General features: G+C 36.7%; 1 protein-coding gene across 1 annotated transcript in view; it reads right to left on the reverse strand.

The window, feature by feature from the left end:
• Window positions 1–14468, reverse strand: part of LOC150075090 (3-hydroxyisobutyrate dehydrogenase, mitochondrial) — a 91589-nt gene that overhangs the window by 9011 nt on the left and 68110 nt on the right. The window contains exon 4 of the mRNA XM_090389259.1: window positions 8796–9006. Within this exon, the coding sequence (XP_090245385.1) occupies window positions 8796–9006 (211 nt within the window). The remainder of the gene's footprint in view (window positions 1–8795; window positions 9007–14468) is intronic.

Consider the following 14468-nt stretch of genomic DNA (forward strand, 5'->3'; position numbering starts at 1 on the left):
GAATTACCTGGAGATGGCATTTAAGGATGTGATGGTAGACATTTGAGAAGTTGAAGCTATTTGTGCAGGAAGATGGAATGTACTGTGCTATCATCAGCAAAATTATGGATATGATTTCCAGTCAGTGGAAGATCATTAATATACAGGAGAAAAAAAGCAAGATAAAGAACTAAACCATGCAGAATGCCAGTATCAGTTAAAAAGATATTTAGAGCATCATCTTTCTGACCACTCATCCACAGTGAGCGGTCAGAAAGAAAACTGCTATCCAATTACAAAAAAAAGAAAACTGCTATCCAATTATCCAATTAGAAAGAAAACTGCTATCCAATTATCCAATTAGAAAGAAAACTGCTATCCAATTATCCAATTAGAAAGAAAACTGCTATCCAATTATCCAATTAGAAAGAAAACTGCTATCCAATTAATAAGCTGGAAGCTTGTTTAGAAAGCCTTTATGATCAAGAGCAATTGTTTCAGTTTTACCTAACTTTTCCATTAAATTTCTCCAAAGATGAGTAACATATAACAGATGAGTCACTATATCACTACTGAATCAACATGATAAAATCCATACTGGCAATCTTTGATCAGATGGAATGTTTTGAGATAGTTTTAGAGCAAGCAGACTTCTCCATTACTTTGGAAACAGCAGAGGGTAAGTGCAATGGAATGATAGTTGGGTGGGATTTATTTCCCATTAGGGACTAGCTGGATATGAGCAAAAATCCATACAGAAGGAAAAAAGTCAGTGGAATAAGAAAGTGTAGAAAGCAACACAAAACAGGAGCAAGCTCAGGGGCACAGGTGTGAGAACAAGTTGAGAAATAGGTCAGGAGCTTCCTTACTATCAAAGATGGTTCAGAATTATTTTAATATCCTTCTTTCAGAGGACCATGGGAGGTAATAAGTTGAATGTTTGGAATTGTAGGAGATGATTTACAAAGATCATAGAATACTAGAGTTAGAAGAAAAGTAGGGTGCCAATGAGTCAAGTTTTATTTTTAGTTGAAGATGCAACAGAACCATCAAAAATAATAACAATAATAATTACTATTTTTATTATTTTGACAGTTTGGTTATTTCTTTGTGTTATTGTACTGAACCATGTATTAATTTTCAGATACCTAGAATTTTTAATTATCCAGAAAATATGTCCTATGGAACTGGATAAATAAAGGTTGATCAATTTCCCACCATGAGAAGATTATTCTAAAGAGGTTGAGGGAGGGCTGAGTTAGCCAATCTAAGAGAAAAGCGTAGAACTTATCCCAATACTTTCTCATCCCACAGACAAACAAGCCTCAAAAGGCACGCAGTTTACAGACACAAATACCAATCTCCATCAGCATTGCTCAATCAGTTCAAGGCCTTATGCACCTCAATAAGATCACCTTGTATGTGCCTAGTCTCCAGGTGCTGCAATTTGCAGAACTTAGACTATCTTGGTAAGAGCACCCCTTTGTTCCCCTCACCAATCTTGTTGCCCTTCTTTGTACTCATTCTAGCAACTCTACATCCTTCTTAAAATGAAGCCTCCAGACCTGTACACGGTATTCAAGGTGTGGCCTGACCTTGTACAACAGGATAATCACCACCTTGTTCCTGCAAGCAAAATTCCTATATATCATTGATAAGACTCCATGACCTGCTCTGGCAGCTCGTCTGCACTGCTCAGCAAACTTCATATCTGACTGCACAATTACCCCCAGATCTTTCTAACTCTAAACTTCCCTGAGTGTAGTACCACACAGTAGGTACATTTCTCTTGGTTTACTGCTACCCATATGCAGTACGTTGCATTTGTCAATGTTAAACTTCAGTTGCCACTTCTCAACCCATTTGCCCAACTTATCTAGATCCAGTTGCTTACTGTCGTTAACAACCCTGCAAACCTTTGTATCATCTGTAAACTTGAACATTAAGCCTGATATACCTTCATCAATATCACTGATGAATATGCAAAACAACAATGGGCCCAGCACTGAACCCTGGGAAATTCCACTAATAACATTAGTCTGCAAAGAGCAGTGTCCATTGGTTACCACTCTCTGTTGTCTCCGACTCCAACCATCCCTTTATCCATTGTAGCAATGTGCCCTTAATGCTATACCACTCCAATTTGTACAGCAGTCTTCCATGTGGAACAGTATCAAAAGCTTTCCTGAAATCCAAGTATAAGATATCAAAATTATTTTCTGCATCCAGTTCCTTTGTGACCACATCATAGTATCCAATCAAATTGGTCAGACAAGACGTCCCTTTAACAAATCCAAGCTGTCTTAACTACTATTGCAGTCTTGTCTAGATGATCCTGCAATGCTTCTTTAACCTGTGACTCCATTATTTTCCACGGCACACAGGTTAAACTAACAGGTCTATACAGGAACTCCCCGACTTACATAAGGGTTGTGTTCTGCGGAATGCTACGTAACTTGGGGAATTTCCCCCATGCTCATGCAGCGTTCGCAACTCTGCTCACTGATTGAATCAAAAAAGAAATGTTAGACAAACATATAAATAGAATTATTTATTGTATTTATTCAATTTTTATCTCATGCGCAGGAAAAATTACAAAAGCGTGCAATTTGAAAAAAATTTCAAGATTATAAAAAAAAGAGAGGAGACAGGCATAACGTCAGTAAGTTTTACCTCTCGAGCATTGTTGCCAGAATTGACGTCTTTTAAACAACTTTTTATCTCATGCGCCATTTAAACAAGTTTTAGTAATTTCTACCCAGGCCTTATTAATAATGGAGTGGTAAATATTGCAAGATTTCCAAAAGTCTCTCAACGTAAAATTTTTTCTCATCTACTGCAGACAATGCCTGAGCAAATGTTGTGTGTAAATAGTATGCTTTTAAATTCGAAATAATACCCTGATCCATAGGTTGGATGAGTGAAGTCGTGTTTGGCGGTAGAAATATAACTCTCACGTTCGAATTGAGATCATCTAGATGTGTAGGATGTCCAGGAACATTACCTAATAGAAGGAAAATCGTGAAAGGAACGTCATTGTCTTTACAATATTTTTTAACCTCAGGAATGAAGCAGCATTTAAACCAATCCTCAAAGAGAGTTATTGTTATCCATGCTCTCTGATTCGATCGGAAATGCACGGGTAGGGTGGTTTTATTGATGCCCTTAAATGCACAAGGATTTCCAGAATGGTACACAAGCAGTGGTTTTAATGTGTAATCTCCCGCTGCGTTAGCCCCAAGCAAGAGCGTGGCCCTATCTTTTGATACCTTAAAACCTGGCATTGTATTTTCCTCTTTGGCAATGTATGTTCGATCCAGCATTTTTTTCCAATACAGAGCAGTCTCAGAAAGGTTAAAAATCTGCTGCGTTGAATAGCCGCTATCATCAATAATTTTTTCCAACACATCACAAAATTTCTCTGCAGCTGCAGAATCGGTACTGGCGACTTCACCGCATACTTTAACATTGTGGAAACCAGCGTGATGCTTAAACCTATCAAACCACTCATTGCTTGCCACGAACGTGGGTTGGGGTTCACTGTACTTATCCTTAATATCTTGATAAATACTTGTTGCTTTTGCTTGAATGGTTATTAGACTCAGGGGCACTCGCTTCTGAATCTGATTTTCCATCCATATTATTAATAGCTGTTCCATCTTCAATATAGCACCTGAACGCTGTTTTGTGATCACTATTGATCTTAAGTGTGTTGATCCTTTGACATGTTCTTTTATACGTGCACTGTTGAAGTAGCGAGATCTAATTCCCTTGCAATAGATGACAAACTTTGTTCTGCTTCGTACTTCTTAATCATTTTCATCTTCATTTCTAAATGAATTTTGTTTCATTTCCTGGCACTACCACCACTTGCAGTGTTCATTGGTCGATTTCTCTTCATCATTGTAATACATAAATAGGAATGAAGAGAAGTTTCTGAAAATTTGTTTTTTATATGATTGAAGATTTGAGTGAAGGGGAACACAATTCACCATAATAGTGTAAAAACCCACACAATTGCAGTTATCGGTATTATCACAAATGCAATAAGATTAAGTTTGCTACCCATTTATAATTAGATGCACTAACAGAAAAGCCCATTAAATCGGAAAGTGCAAATTGTTTTTATTGTTTTTTCGTCGTGACCTCCAGAAATGTGCGTTAGAAAAATATCACAGAAGCATTCAAAATTGATTCTTATAACAGGAACATATGATAAGGATGAAAGTGTAATGCATTTTAATGATTTGAATTTGTAACTAATACTATAAAAACGACCTTTTAAAGAATTATATAGTGAAAATTTCAACTTCCGAGGTCGTGGAACGAATTACCAAAAAACAATGTGTTACTGGGTTCACATTACGATATTTTCACAATATTATGGTGTCTCTGGAACGGATTAATATCGTAAAGCGGAGTGTACTGTATTGTATAGCTACATGTGTGGTTTGAAATGCAGTAATTATGAATGTTTAACATTCATATTTTGCAATTAATGTTCATATTTTCGATTTTCTTGATACTTGGGGGGGAAAAAAGAAAAAAAATCATAAAGTGGGAACTGCTTTTATACAACTGGCCATAAGAATTATTGCTTGTGTTTTCAGGATATAAGGATGAAATTCAATGATGTACTATGCCAAGAATTTTAAAACAATAGGATCTGTATCCAGGGTGTAATGTAATATTGGCACCAAATAAAACAAGACATAGCATTGTTGTACTGATGAATGTTGTCTCTAAAATTTAACTTTTCATCATTCCCTGTGAATAATTTTTTTAATCTCATGAGGTATGTTAAATGTAGGCAAGTTTATTTTTCCATTAGAACAGCACAGCATGAGCCTGCCATATTTTTTTCACATACAAAGTGCAATGCAGAGCAATAACTACATTGTGCTGCCACTTTATTAGGTACACCCTTGCTGTGCACACGAACGGCTTGTCCCACAACATTGGAAGTCACATGACCACAGTTGTGGATATAAATGCAGAAGAACAACCTTTCTAGTATCATTTAAGCATACAAACCGTAGCAAGAATGGAGAAAAGTAGTGATCTAACAGACTTCAAACGTGGCATGGTAGTAGGTGCAAGATGTGCTGGACAAAGCATCTCTGAAATGGCAGTTCTCTTGAACTTTTCACGCACCACAGTTTCATGGGTGTATTGAGAATGGTGCAACGAACAGAAAACATCCTCCCAACAGCACTCCTGTAGAAGAAAATCGCTTGTTGATGAGAGAGGTCAGAGGAGGATGGCTAGAATTGTGCAAGCAAACAGATGGGCCACAATGTCACACATCATGCCAGAATACAACCTTAGTGTGCAGAACAAAATATCACAACGGACCACTAGTTGCACTTTATCGCGAATGGGCTACAACAGCTGACTGCCACACCGTGTACCTTTGTTATTAATGAAGAACAAGAGAGCAAGCCTCCTGTGGGCACAGCAACGCCAGCACTGGACTATTGAGGATTGAAAAACAGTTGCTTGGTCTGACGAGTCGAAGTTCCTGGTGCATCATGTTGATGGAAGGCTCAGAATTTGGAGAAAACAACATGAATCCATGGACCCGTCGTGTCTGACGACTATTGTGCAAGGTGGTGGGGGCAGTGTTATGGTGTGGGGAATATTTTCTTTGCATACATTGGGTTCACAGATTCACATCTGAATGCCACATCGTACCTAAACATTGTTGCTGACCAAGTGCATCTGTTCACGTTGACAGTTTATCCTCAGTCAGATGGTTACTTCCAGCAGGATAATGCACCAGTGCACAAAGCCTGAATCACTATGGAATGGTTCCAGGAACATGACAATGACTTTTCTTTGCTGCAGTGGCCCGCTCAGTCCCCTGAATCTCAATCCTATTGAACATCTTTGGGATGAGCTGGTAAACACCTCCATCAAATCTCAAGGAACTGCATGACACACTCATGTTTGCATGATACTCCATTCCTGCACATTTTCAGCATCTTGTTCAATCCATGCCTACACAAATTCAGGCTGTTTTGAAGGCTAAAGGAGGATCAACATGCTACTAGGTAGGTGTACCTAATAAAGTGGCAGCACAGTGTATATTTATTGCATAAATCTCCTATAATGAAAGGAGCTGGATTTGGAGTGGTGTCAGAAACAGAACATTTATACCCAATTTGAAAAGGGCCATTGATTTTGATATTGTTTACATCTAGCTTTAAATTCTCTGCAAACGGTCAATGCTTTTCTCCTTTTAGGAATGCTATGTTGAGCAACTTCAATTAATGATCTAAATTCTAGAACACTAAAATGTCCTGCATCATCATCAAAATTTCTATCATTTCTATACACCCTAAATAAATAATTGGTGAACAATTGGCCTATTCAATTCAACATGACCAGCTTATTCACCATCTATAGAAAACAAATTTTCATATTCCACAAAAGTATATATAAATGGGAAGTCGATAAGATTGGTCACCAATAATGAAGCCTTTATAAAACTGCCACTCATTTACTATTTTTGAAATTACTTGCAAATTGAATTTCACGATGCCATTCCTCATCACTAGTGCAATATAGTGCAAAATAAGTAACTCCTGTTGCCTGGCACACAGCATGCCATAATTAAGGAAAATCAACAAACAGGGACATTGACGCAGCAATAGAACTATCTCCTACAAAAGGCAGGTTACAACTGACAGTATTGCTAGCTGTAGTTCTAAAGATGTGAGTGCTGACCAGCATTCATAAAGTTGAAGCATTAAAATGTTCATCTACACTGAATACGTTGAAGAAATGAAAAAAAAAAAAAAAAAAAAAAAAAAACCAGAAAGTGTAATGACATATCTATGGAGTAATACCTTTAATTTAAAAAAAAAAGGAATAATGAAAATCAGTTTAGCAGAAGTCACTCACGGATTTGACAAAGAAAACACTGTGTTTTAAATATATAGATGATACTATTTCCTTCCAGTGTTCCCTATAAAAATTTCAAATGTCCACAACAAACATGTAACCAAAGGAAACATTAAAGAATCTGAATTTTCAGAACATGCTTTGGAATGCATTTCATACAGCGATAGGAACTTTGTGGTAATGGGGGGAAGGTGAAGAGACTTGGAAAAAAGAAAAATAAAAGAAGTCTTTTTCATCAAGAAATTTAGGCAAGTGGCTTTAAATGGAAACAAGGGGAGAAATATAGGGGAACTATAGAATATAATTTAACATTAAAATTAAGTAGGGACTAATGAAGCAGGGCCTATCTTAGGTCTAGGCAAACTAGGCACATGCCTAGGGCTTCAGTTGAAGGGGACCTGTAAATGGCAATGGACACAGCCAAAATCAATGATCATGTTCCTTATAAAATTTGCAAATAAAATATACTATCAAATTGCAATTTTGTAGCTTCTGGTCAAAAGGTGCATTCCGCCGATATGTTCAGAGTTGCATATATTTCCTTAGGAATATATGCAAATGTATTTGCTTTACATTTTTATATTGACTGCAATCCTAATTTTGGATTATAGTGTTAATTTTTTTATTATTTATATATAATATTTTGCCTATGGCCCAAATCTCCAAACATAGGCCCTGCATGGTGGGGTTCCTGGAAAACAAGAGGCTGTGAAAATACCAACTACTGGATTGGAGATAGCTCATACGATATTATGTTAGCAGCAATTATGCACATGATAAAAAATTTGGTAAAGGGTTTGTAATGTAATGCTTGTTTATTAAAATTATTTATCAAGGTGTACAAAGTGTGTGAATAGTTTATTTCTTGATGGATAATGCCGACGAGGAAAACATCTAATTTAAAAACATAAGAGAAAAATAGGCAAGCTATTAACCAGTTTTTATGAGTCTCAGTTTCAAAAAAAAACTTCTTTCACAAGATATTACAATGAATAAGAAAAGTCAGAATGGTTCTGAGATTAATGTAAACATTAATAAACAATTTATGGACAATGCATTTCCTTTAAATAATATATTACATTAGTGAGTGGGCTCTAAACTGCACCAGCAACAAAATATAGTTTTCTATTTCCCTTACTATTGTGCACATTTCATAGTCGGATTTACATCTGACAGGCTGCACTTATATATATGTGTGTGTGTGTATATATATATATATATATATATATATATTTTTTTTTTTTTTTTTTTTTTTTCTTTTTGTCAATTGGAGTGTGGGAGCCCAAGGCAATCAACTGCCTAGCTGACATTGTTGATAACCTAGCAACACACAAAAAGTGCTTGTCCTGCTATTTATAATCATTAATAAACTATACCATATTCCATAAAAGGAACTTTTGAACGGTTGTAATTACTTACAGCACATCAAAATATTCTAAAGTCTAATGCAGGGGTAGACTGGCCCAAGTGGTGGGCAGTGATCACAGTCAAGGCCAACAACAAATTTAGGTCATCAACTTTTTTTTTTTTTTTTTGATTTGGTAGTTGTTGGCGCATCGGCTTCTGTGGCCATATTGCACCTCCCAAGGTTTTTGCAGTACTTTGATCCAAGCCCGAGGCGGGAATCGAACCCGCGACCTTTGGGTTGCCGGGCAGGTACTTTACCCACTCGGCTAGCCCGGTCGGCTCAGGTCATCAACTAACAGTCATGATATAAGTGATTCAGATGGGACCAAAATTGTTGGGAGCTGCTGGGTCCAAAACCTGATAAAGATAACATTATTAGACAGGGCTAAACTAATGCCCAGCCTTGGTCTTAATGATATTATCTTAACTCCTGTTTTGAAGGACTATACAGAAATTATACATGAAAATTTTGGAGTGACACCTACAAACTATATTATACAGACCTTATTCCAAGATTCATAGTTTCGGCAATTCCAATCATGGAAATAGCTAGAGCCATGTTATTGCATATTTTGGCTGCTTGACCTGCTCCAACATCACCACAGTGTATTACATTTTTGCCTAAACAAAGTAGTACTTCTTTAGCTGCATCAAATTCCTGTTGTTTTCCTCCTACCATAAATGTAAGTGTACCATCTTTGGCAGCACCAACACCTATTTAAGAAATGTGTTTCCCTGTTAAGAAAGGAGAGCACTACACCAAATCATAATATGTGGGTCAATTAAAATGATTATAAAGAATGAAATTATGAAAATAATAGAATAAATTGTATTAACTAACAGTAATATGTTAATTCTTCATCACATGAGGAAGATTTGTACCCTGTGATTTTTTAGCATCTTTCATGAAAAAAAAATTTCTCTGCACCAAATGAGATCCTTCTTTACCTTCCGAAAACATTTCTAAATCTGCATCACTAAATAAAATCTGTTTATTTGCAGTGACAAAGCAATTAAAAATCATGTTATGGCTTCCTGTACTGCCTTCCAAAGACAGAGACATTATCTAACTTTGTGGATCAATCATGAGAAAGTGCAGAAATCTTTCAGAATACCTTGCTACCTTGATTATTGTTGAAAACATTCCAACATAGTTGAACAGATTTTGAACAAGTGGTAGCCATGTGCCAATATTTACATAAAATTCAATCTTAAATTCTCACTTCTGGCACAGTCAATGCTATAAAAAATGGACTGATCTGTCTGTTCAAGCACAAGAGACTTGCAGATTGTTAATTGTTGTACACATGCAGGCCTGTTATTGTGAGATCTAGCCCACTGTAGGGGTGAAAATGGGTTCCTAGCAATCAAATTTAAAAGTTTTGGTGATTATCTGTTTTTTTTTGTGTATATGGCAAGCTAGACATTTGTGGTCCTAGTCATGGACTATCTTCTTGAAGTTGGACTTGTCCATCTCATTTCTTGGTTTTGTCCTACAGTAGCCACTAGCTGAACACCTAAACAACTGTCTGGGTCAATATATGGATGAACTCAATGAGTCACTATGAGAACGGTACTGCCTGTTACTATGCTCCCACTTCACAAACACCCATGATCTTGCATTTCGTGAGGTCATTGATGTCCCTTACTTCCACCATAGTACACATTTAATGACTCTATTAAGAAACTTCAGCTCTTCTTCTAGGTCTATCATACCATGTGATCTAACACATCAGTGACTATTTCATTTGACCACAACAATAGGTGTACGGATATCGGAATGTCAGATTACCTAATAAACTGGTCTATGTATGTGCATATATATATATACATTTTTTTTTATTATTATTATTTATTTTTATTTTATTTTTTTCCTTTTCAGGTCAGTGTTATAAGCAGGGTCCCTTTGCATCTTTCTGCCTCTATTAATACTAATACTATTCCCACACGTGACCAATATTTTTTCATGAATCTGTGATATGATTACCAATAAAAAAAATTTTTCGTTCATACTGCCATTACAGAGTTTATAAAAATTACTGATGGCAAAAATAAAATCAATGCAAGCCATTCACATTTTCAACTTCAACACAATTCATGGTTAGACCAAAACTTCAAGTGGCCATCATCTGGGAGTGTTTGAAAAGTCTCAGGTACTGTTAAGTTTGAAATAACTGCTTTACATGAGCACAATAACTCTGGAACACTACTGTTCCTGAAATTATTTTATTATTGCCTATTGCCTTTCATAATGCCTCTGAAAGGTATTGAAATTCACCACTTCATTGGATGCTGCATTTTTTTAGAGGAAAGATTTCAAAACAACCCTGAATGATCATTCAAGGGTCATTCAAAAGATAAATCAAATTAAAATACAGAAACTTTTTTTCTTTTTTTTTTTATGAAAATCCCAAACACAAGAGGTATTTGAACCTACAGTACTTAGTACCGTGCATAGGGTGAAGGTTGAGAAGACAAAAGAAGACATTTGTTGACATTAGACTAGAACTTCTGTAGACTGTAATTTTCAGGAAATACATAGGACGGAAGGTTGTTCCAGAAAATGGCAGTTGAATGAACATACGAGGAAGATGAAATGTTGGTTCTGTGAGTTTGAAGTTGGACAGTAAATGGATATTGGCTGGTGGCGACACATATTCAGACTGTTTTGAAAGAGAGAGCGGGAATTATAGAAACCAATTCAGAAGAACAGTGCCCGTGGAAGTATCTGTAGAAAAGGCATACAGCAGAAACAAAATGCCTACGAGACAGAGAGTGGAGAGACTCTGTTAGAAATGAGTCAATTAACTCTCTTCTGAATGGAATCTAGAAGCCTGTGAAAGGTTTTGGGGGCACTGCCCCAGATGTGGGAACAATATTCCATGGTAGGGCGGATTTGCAATTTGTACAGAGTGTACAGCTGTTCCAGGAGCAAAAGAGAAAATCAAGTTTTTTAGATGCAGAGGAAGCAATATTTGTAATGTGCTTGTGCCAAGAGAGATTAGAAGTCAGGGTAATCCCCAAAAGAGAGATATATCATTTTGCCTAGAAATCGGAGTGTCACCAAAGATAAGCATAGGAGCAGAAGAATCCTTTTTGCGAGATGTAAGACAAGACTGAGTTTTAGAAGGATTAAAATAATTAAGTTATCTTTGCCCCACTGGAGATTGACATTTAAGGAATTGGTAGTGGATATTCGAGAAGTTGAAGCTGATTGAGCAGGGTGAGGTTTCTCAAACTGGAAAGTGGAATGCAATGTGCTATCATCGGCAAAACTATGGATAGGATTCTGGTCAATGGAAGAAGGTCATTAATATATACAAGAGGAAAAGAGTGGGGGAAAGAACTGAACCTTGGGGAACACCAGCATTAGTGGAGAAGTTAGAAGATAGAGAGCCATCTACCATCACCCTCAGTGAGTGGTCAGAGAGAAAACTGGATATCCAATTACAAAAAACAGTTGGCAAACCATAAGATGGAAGCTTGTTTAGAAAACCTTTATCAAACACGATCGAAAGCCTTGGAGATGTCAAGAGCAACTGCTTGTGTTTCGCCGAAGTTCTGCATTGAATTTGTCCACAAATGGGTAATATAAGCCAGAATAATATTCTGATGATATTATCACCAGTGGATCGACACTGACGGAATCCATACTGGCGATCATTGATCAGATGGAAGGTTTCTAGATAGTTTAAGAGTTGGCGATTAATTGATTTCTCCATTACTTTAGAAAGAGTAGAAGTAATTGCAATGGGACGATAATTGGATGGAAGGGTTTGTCACCCTTTTTTGGAACTGGCTGAATATGAGCAAATTTCCAAGCAAAAGGGAAAACACCTTTGGAATAAGAAAGTGAAAAAAGGCGGCAAAGAATAGGAGTAAGTTCAGGAGCACAGGTTTTGAGAACAAGTGGAGAACTACCATCAGGACCTGGAGCTTTCTTAGCATCAAGATTCGTCAAAATCCTTCTGACATCCTTTTGACGGAAGACCACAGGAGGCATTGAATAGAGCATGTTAGGAATGGTGGGAGGTTTTACCCAGATCATTAATACATGAGTTGGAAGAAAAATGGAATGCTAGCAGATCTTTGGCTGAAGTGACAACAGAACCATCTGGTTTTGACAGAGGTGGAAGCAGAGATGGGCAAAAGTTGCAGCCATTAGCTTCGGCAAGAGACCAGAATGCTCGGCTACCATTAGGGCAAGAAGCAAGTTTTCTACTCTTAGCCTGTTCAAAATCTAGTTTGGAATGATTAATAACTGCTTTACAATTGTTGCAAGCTTTGGTGTAGGCAGAAAATGAAACTGAAGAATTGGAAATAAGCCAATTACGATATGCAACATTCTTCTCCTGAATGGCCTTAGCACATTTATTGGAAAACCAAGGCTTAGATAAAGGACGAGATTTTAAGGTAGAGTGTGGACTAAAGGATTCCATTCCTGCAAGAATAATTTCACTGATGCAATCTGAGCAAACGTGTTGGCTGTATGTTTAGGATTGTCCGGTATTCTGGTAGGTAAATGAACAATCTGTGCAAGGTGATTAGTAATTGCAAAAGCCTCAGCATCACGACCAGCCAGGTCTGTGTGACTAGAAAACTGAAGCCAGCAGGAGTTGTTAACATTAAAATCACCAAGGAAAATTTCCTCACTGTTAGAAAAGTTGGACTGGAGAAAGTCAAGTTGCAAAGAGAGGAAGTCAAAGAGTTCCAAATGATTAGTGGAGTTGAGAGAATGGTGGTGACAACAGATGAATTTGATGGAATAAGGTAGAGAGATTTTAAGCCAGAGAAGATCGAAAAGAGGAGATTCCAAATCACCAAGTCTCTGACAGGGAATATCAAGACAAAGAGAATTACCAATAGGTTCGGTCCGGCGTACTAACTAGCGGCCAGCCTGCGAACACTGTTTTACAGCTGTACCCTTGAAATGTAAGGGAGTTTGGATCTCGTCATGGTGTTCATCATAACCTCAAAGGTCATCAATCATACTGCATGATAGAAGAGATGAGGGAAAGTTGACCAGAACTTGGCTCTGGAGACTAAACATGAGTTCCACCAATTCAAGCCTCCATACCTGTAAAAACATATGCAAAATAAGGTATGTTTCTTTATCTATTGACAATGTTGATCACATTTAAATAGTAACAGTAGTTGTCTTTGCTTTCTTCAATAAATCTGCACTAAATGTCTACTCATTAAGTCTTCATTCTGCCAGAATCCTACTTCTTCACCCCTTCCAAATTCAGAAACATCTGCCTACATAAATGACCAGTATGATCTGCTAGTCATAGGAAGATTATGTTCTAAGTGCAAAAAACAATTTACATTCTGGTAGAACTACTAGATGTTTTTATGACACCCAAATCAGTTTTATAACTATATTGTAGAAATTTATGTAAGTGAAGATGGGACTTTCATAAAATGACATCTGACAAAAAAATAATCTCTTATATATAAATACACGGTGTAATAGAGAAACAGGTGGTTATAAAAATTACTTTTCCTGTACACCACTGGGGGTTACGGTAATCTGACTACCTTTGTTGTATTGTTAGCATCATAGCATTTAGTAACTACGTAACAATGGAGTGGTACACAATGTATACTGATCATTAAAACATATTATGAGACCAAAGACTTGTGGCTACTCAATGTTTATTTCATTCATTTAAATATCAACTGTAATAATCCAGGTAAAATCCACTCTAAGACATGGATTAAGAACTTTGAAGAAACTGGTTCTGCACTAAAGTAGAAGTCACTGGGTAAAAAAAAAAAAAAAAAAAAAGTATATGTAAGCCAGAAAACATTACCACTGTCAGAATCACCCTCAAAAAGAGTCTATTGTGTTCTGCACATCACTGTAAGTTTTATTATTTAAATATTTCAGTCAGGGTTTACAAAGCATGTTGTATAAAGACTTAAATTTCCACCCATACAAAATTCAGGCAGTACTTACAAAGAAATATCATGAGTATACATTAACTGCTCAAATTTTTGTCATCAATTCCTGACTCTTCTGAACAAGAATGAAGATTTCATTCACTATTTGTTTATGGCTTAAGCACACATTCATCTTCACTATAAACATGTGCTTCATCAGCCATAAACAGATTCAAATAAGCAAATTTTTGGTATTGGTCAGATAAAAACTCCATCTATTATACAATGAA

Source organism: Mastigoproctus giganteus, chromosome 14 (assembly GCF_048544385.1).
Source record: "Mastigoproctus giganteus isolate SK-2022 chromosome 14, ASM4854438v1, whole genome shotgun sequence".
In the NCBI taxonomy this organism is placed as follows: Eukaryota; Metazoa; Arthropoda; class Arachnida; order Uropygi; family Thelyphonidae; genus Mastigoproctus; species Mastigoproctus giganteus.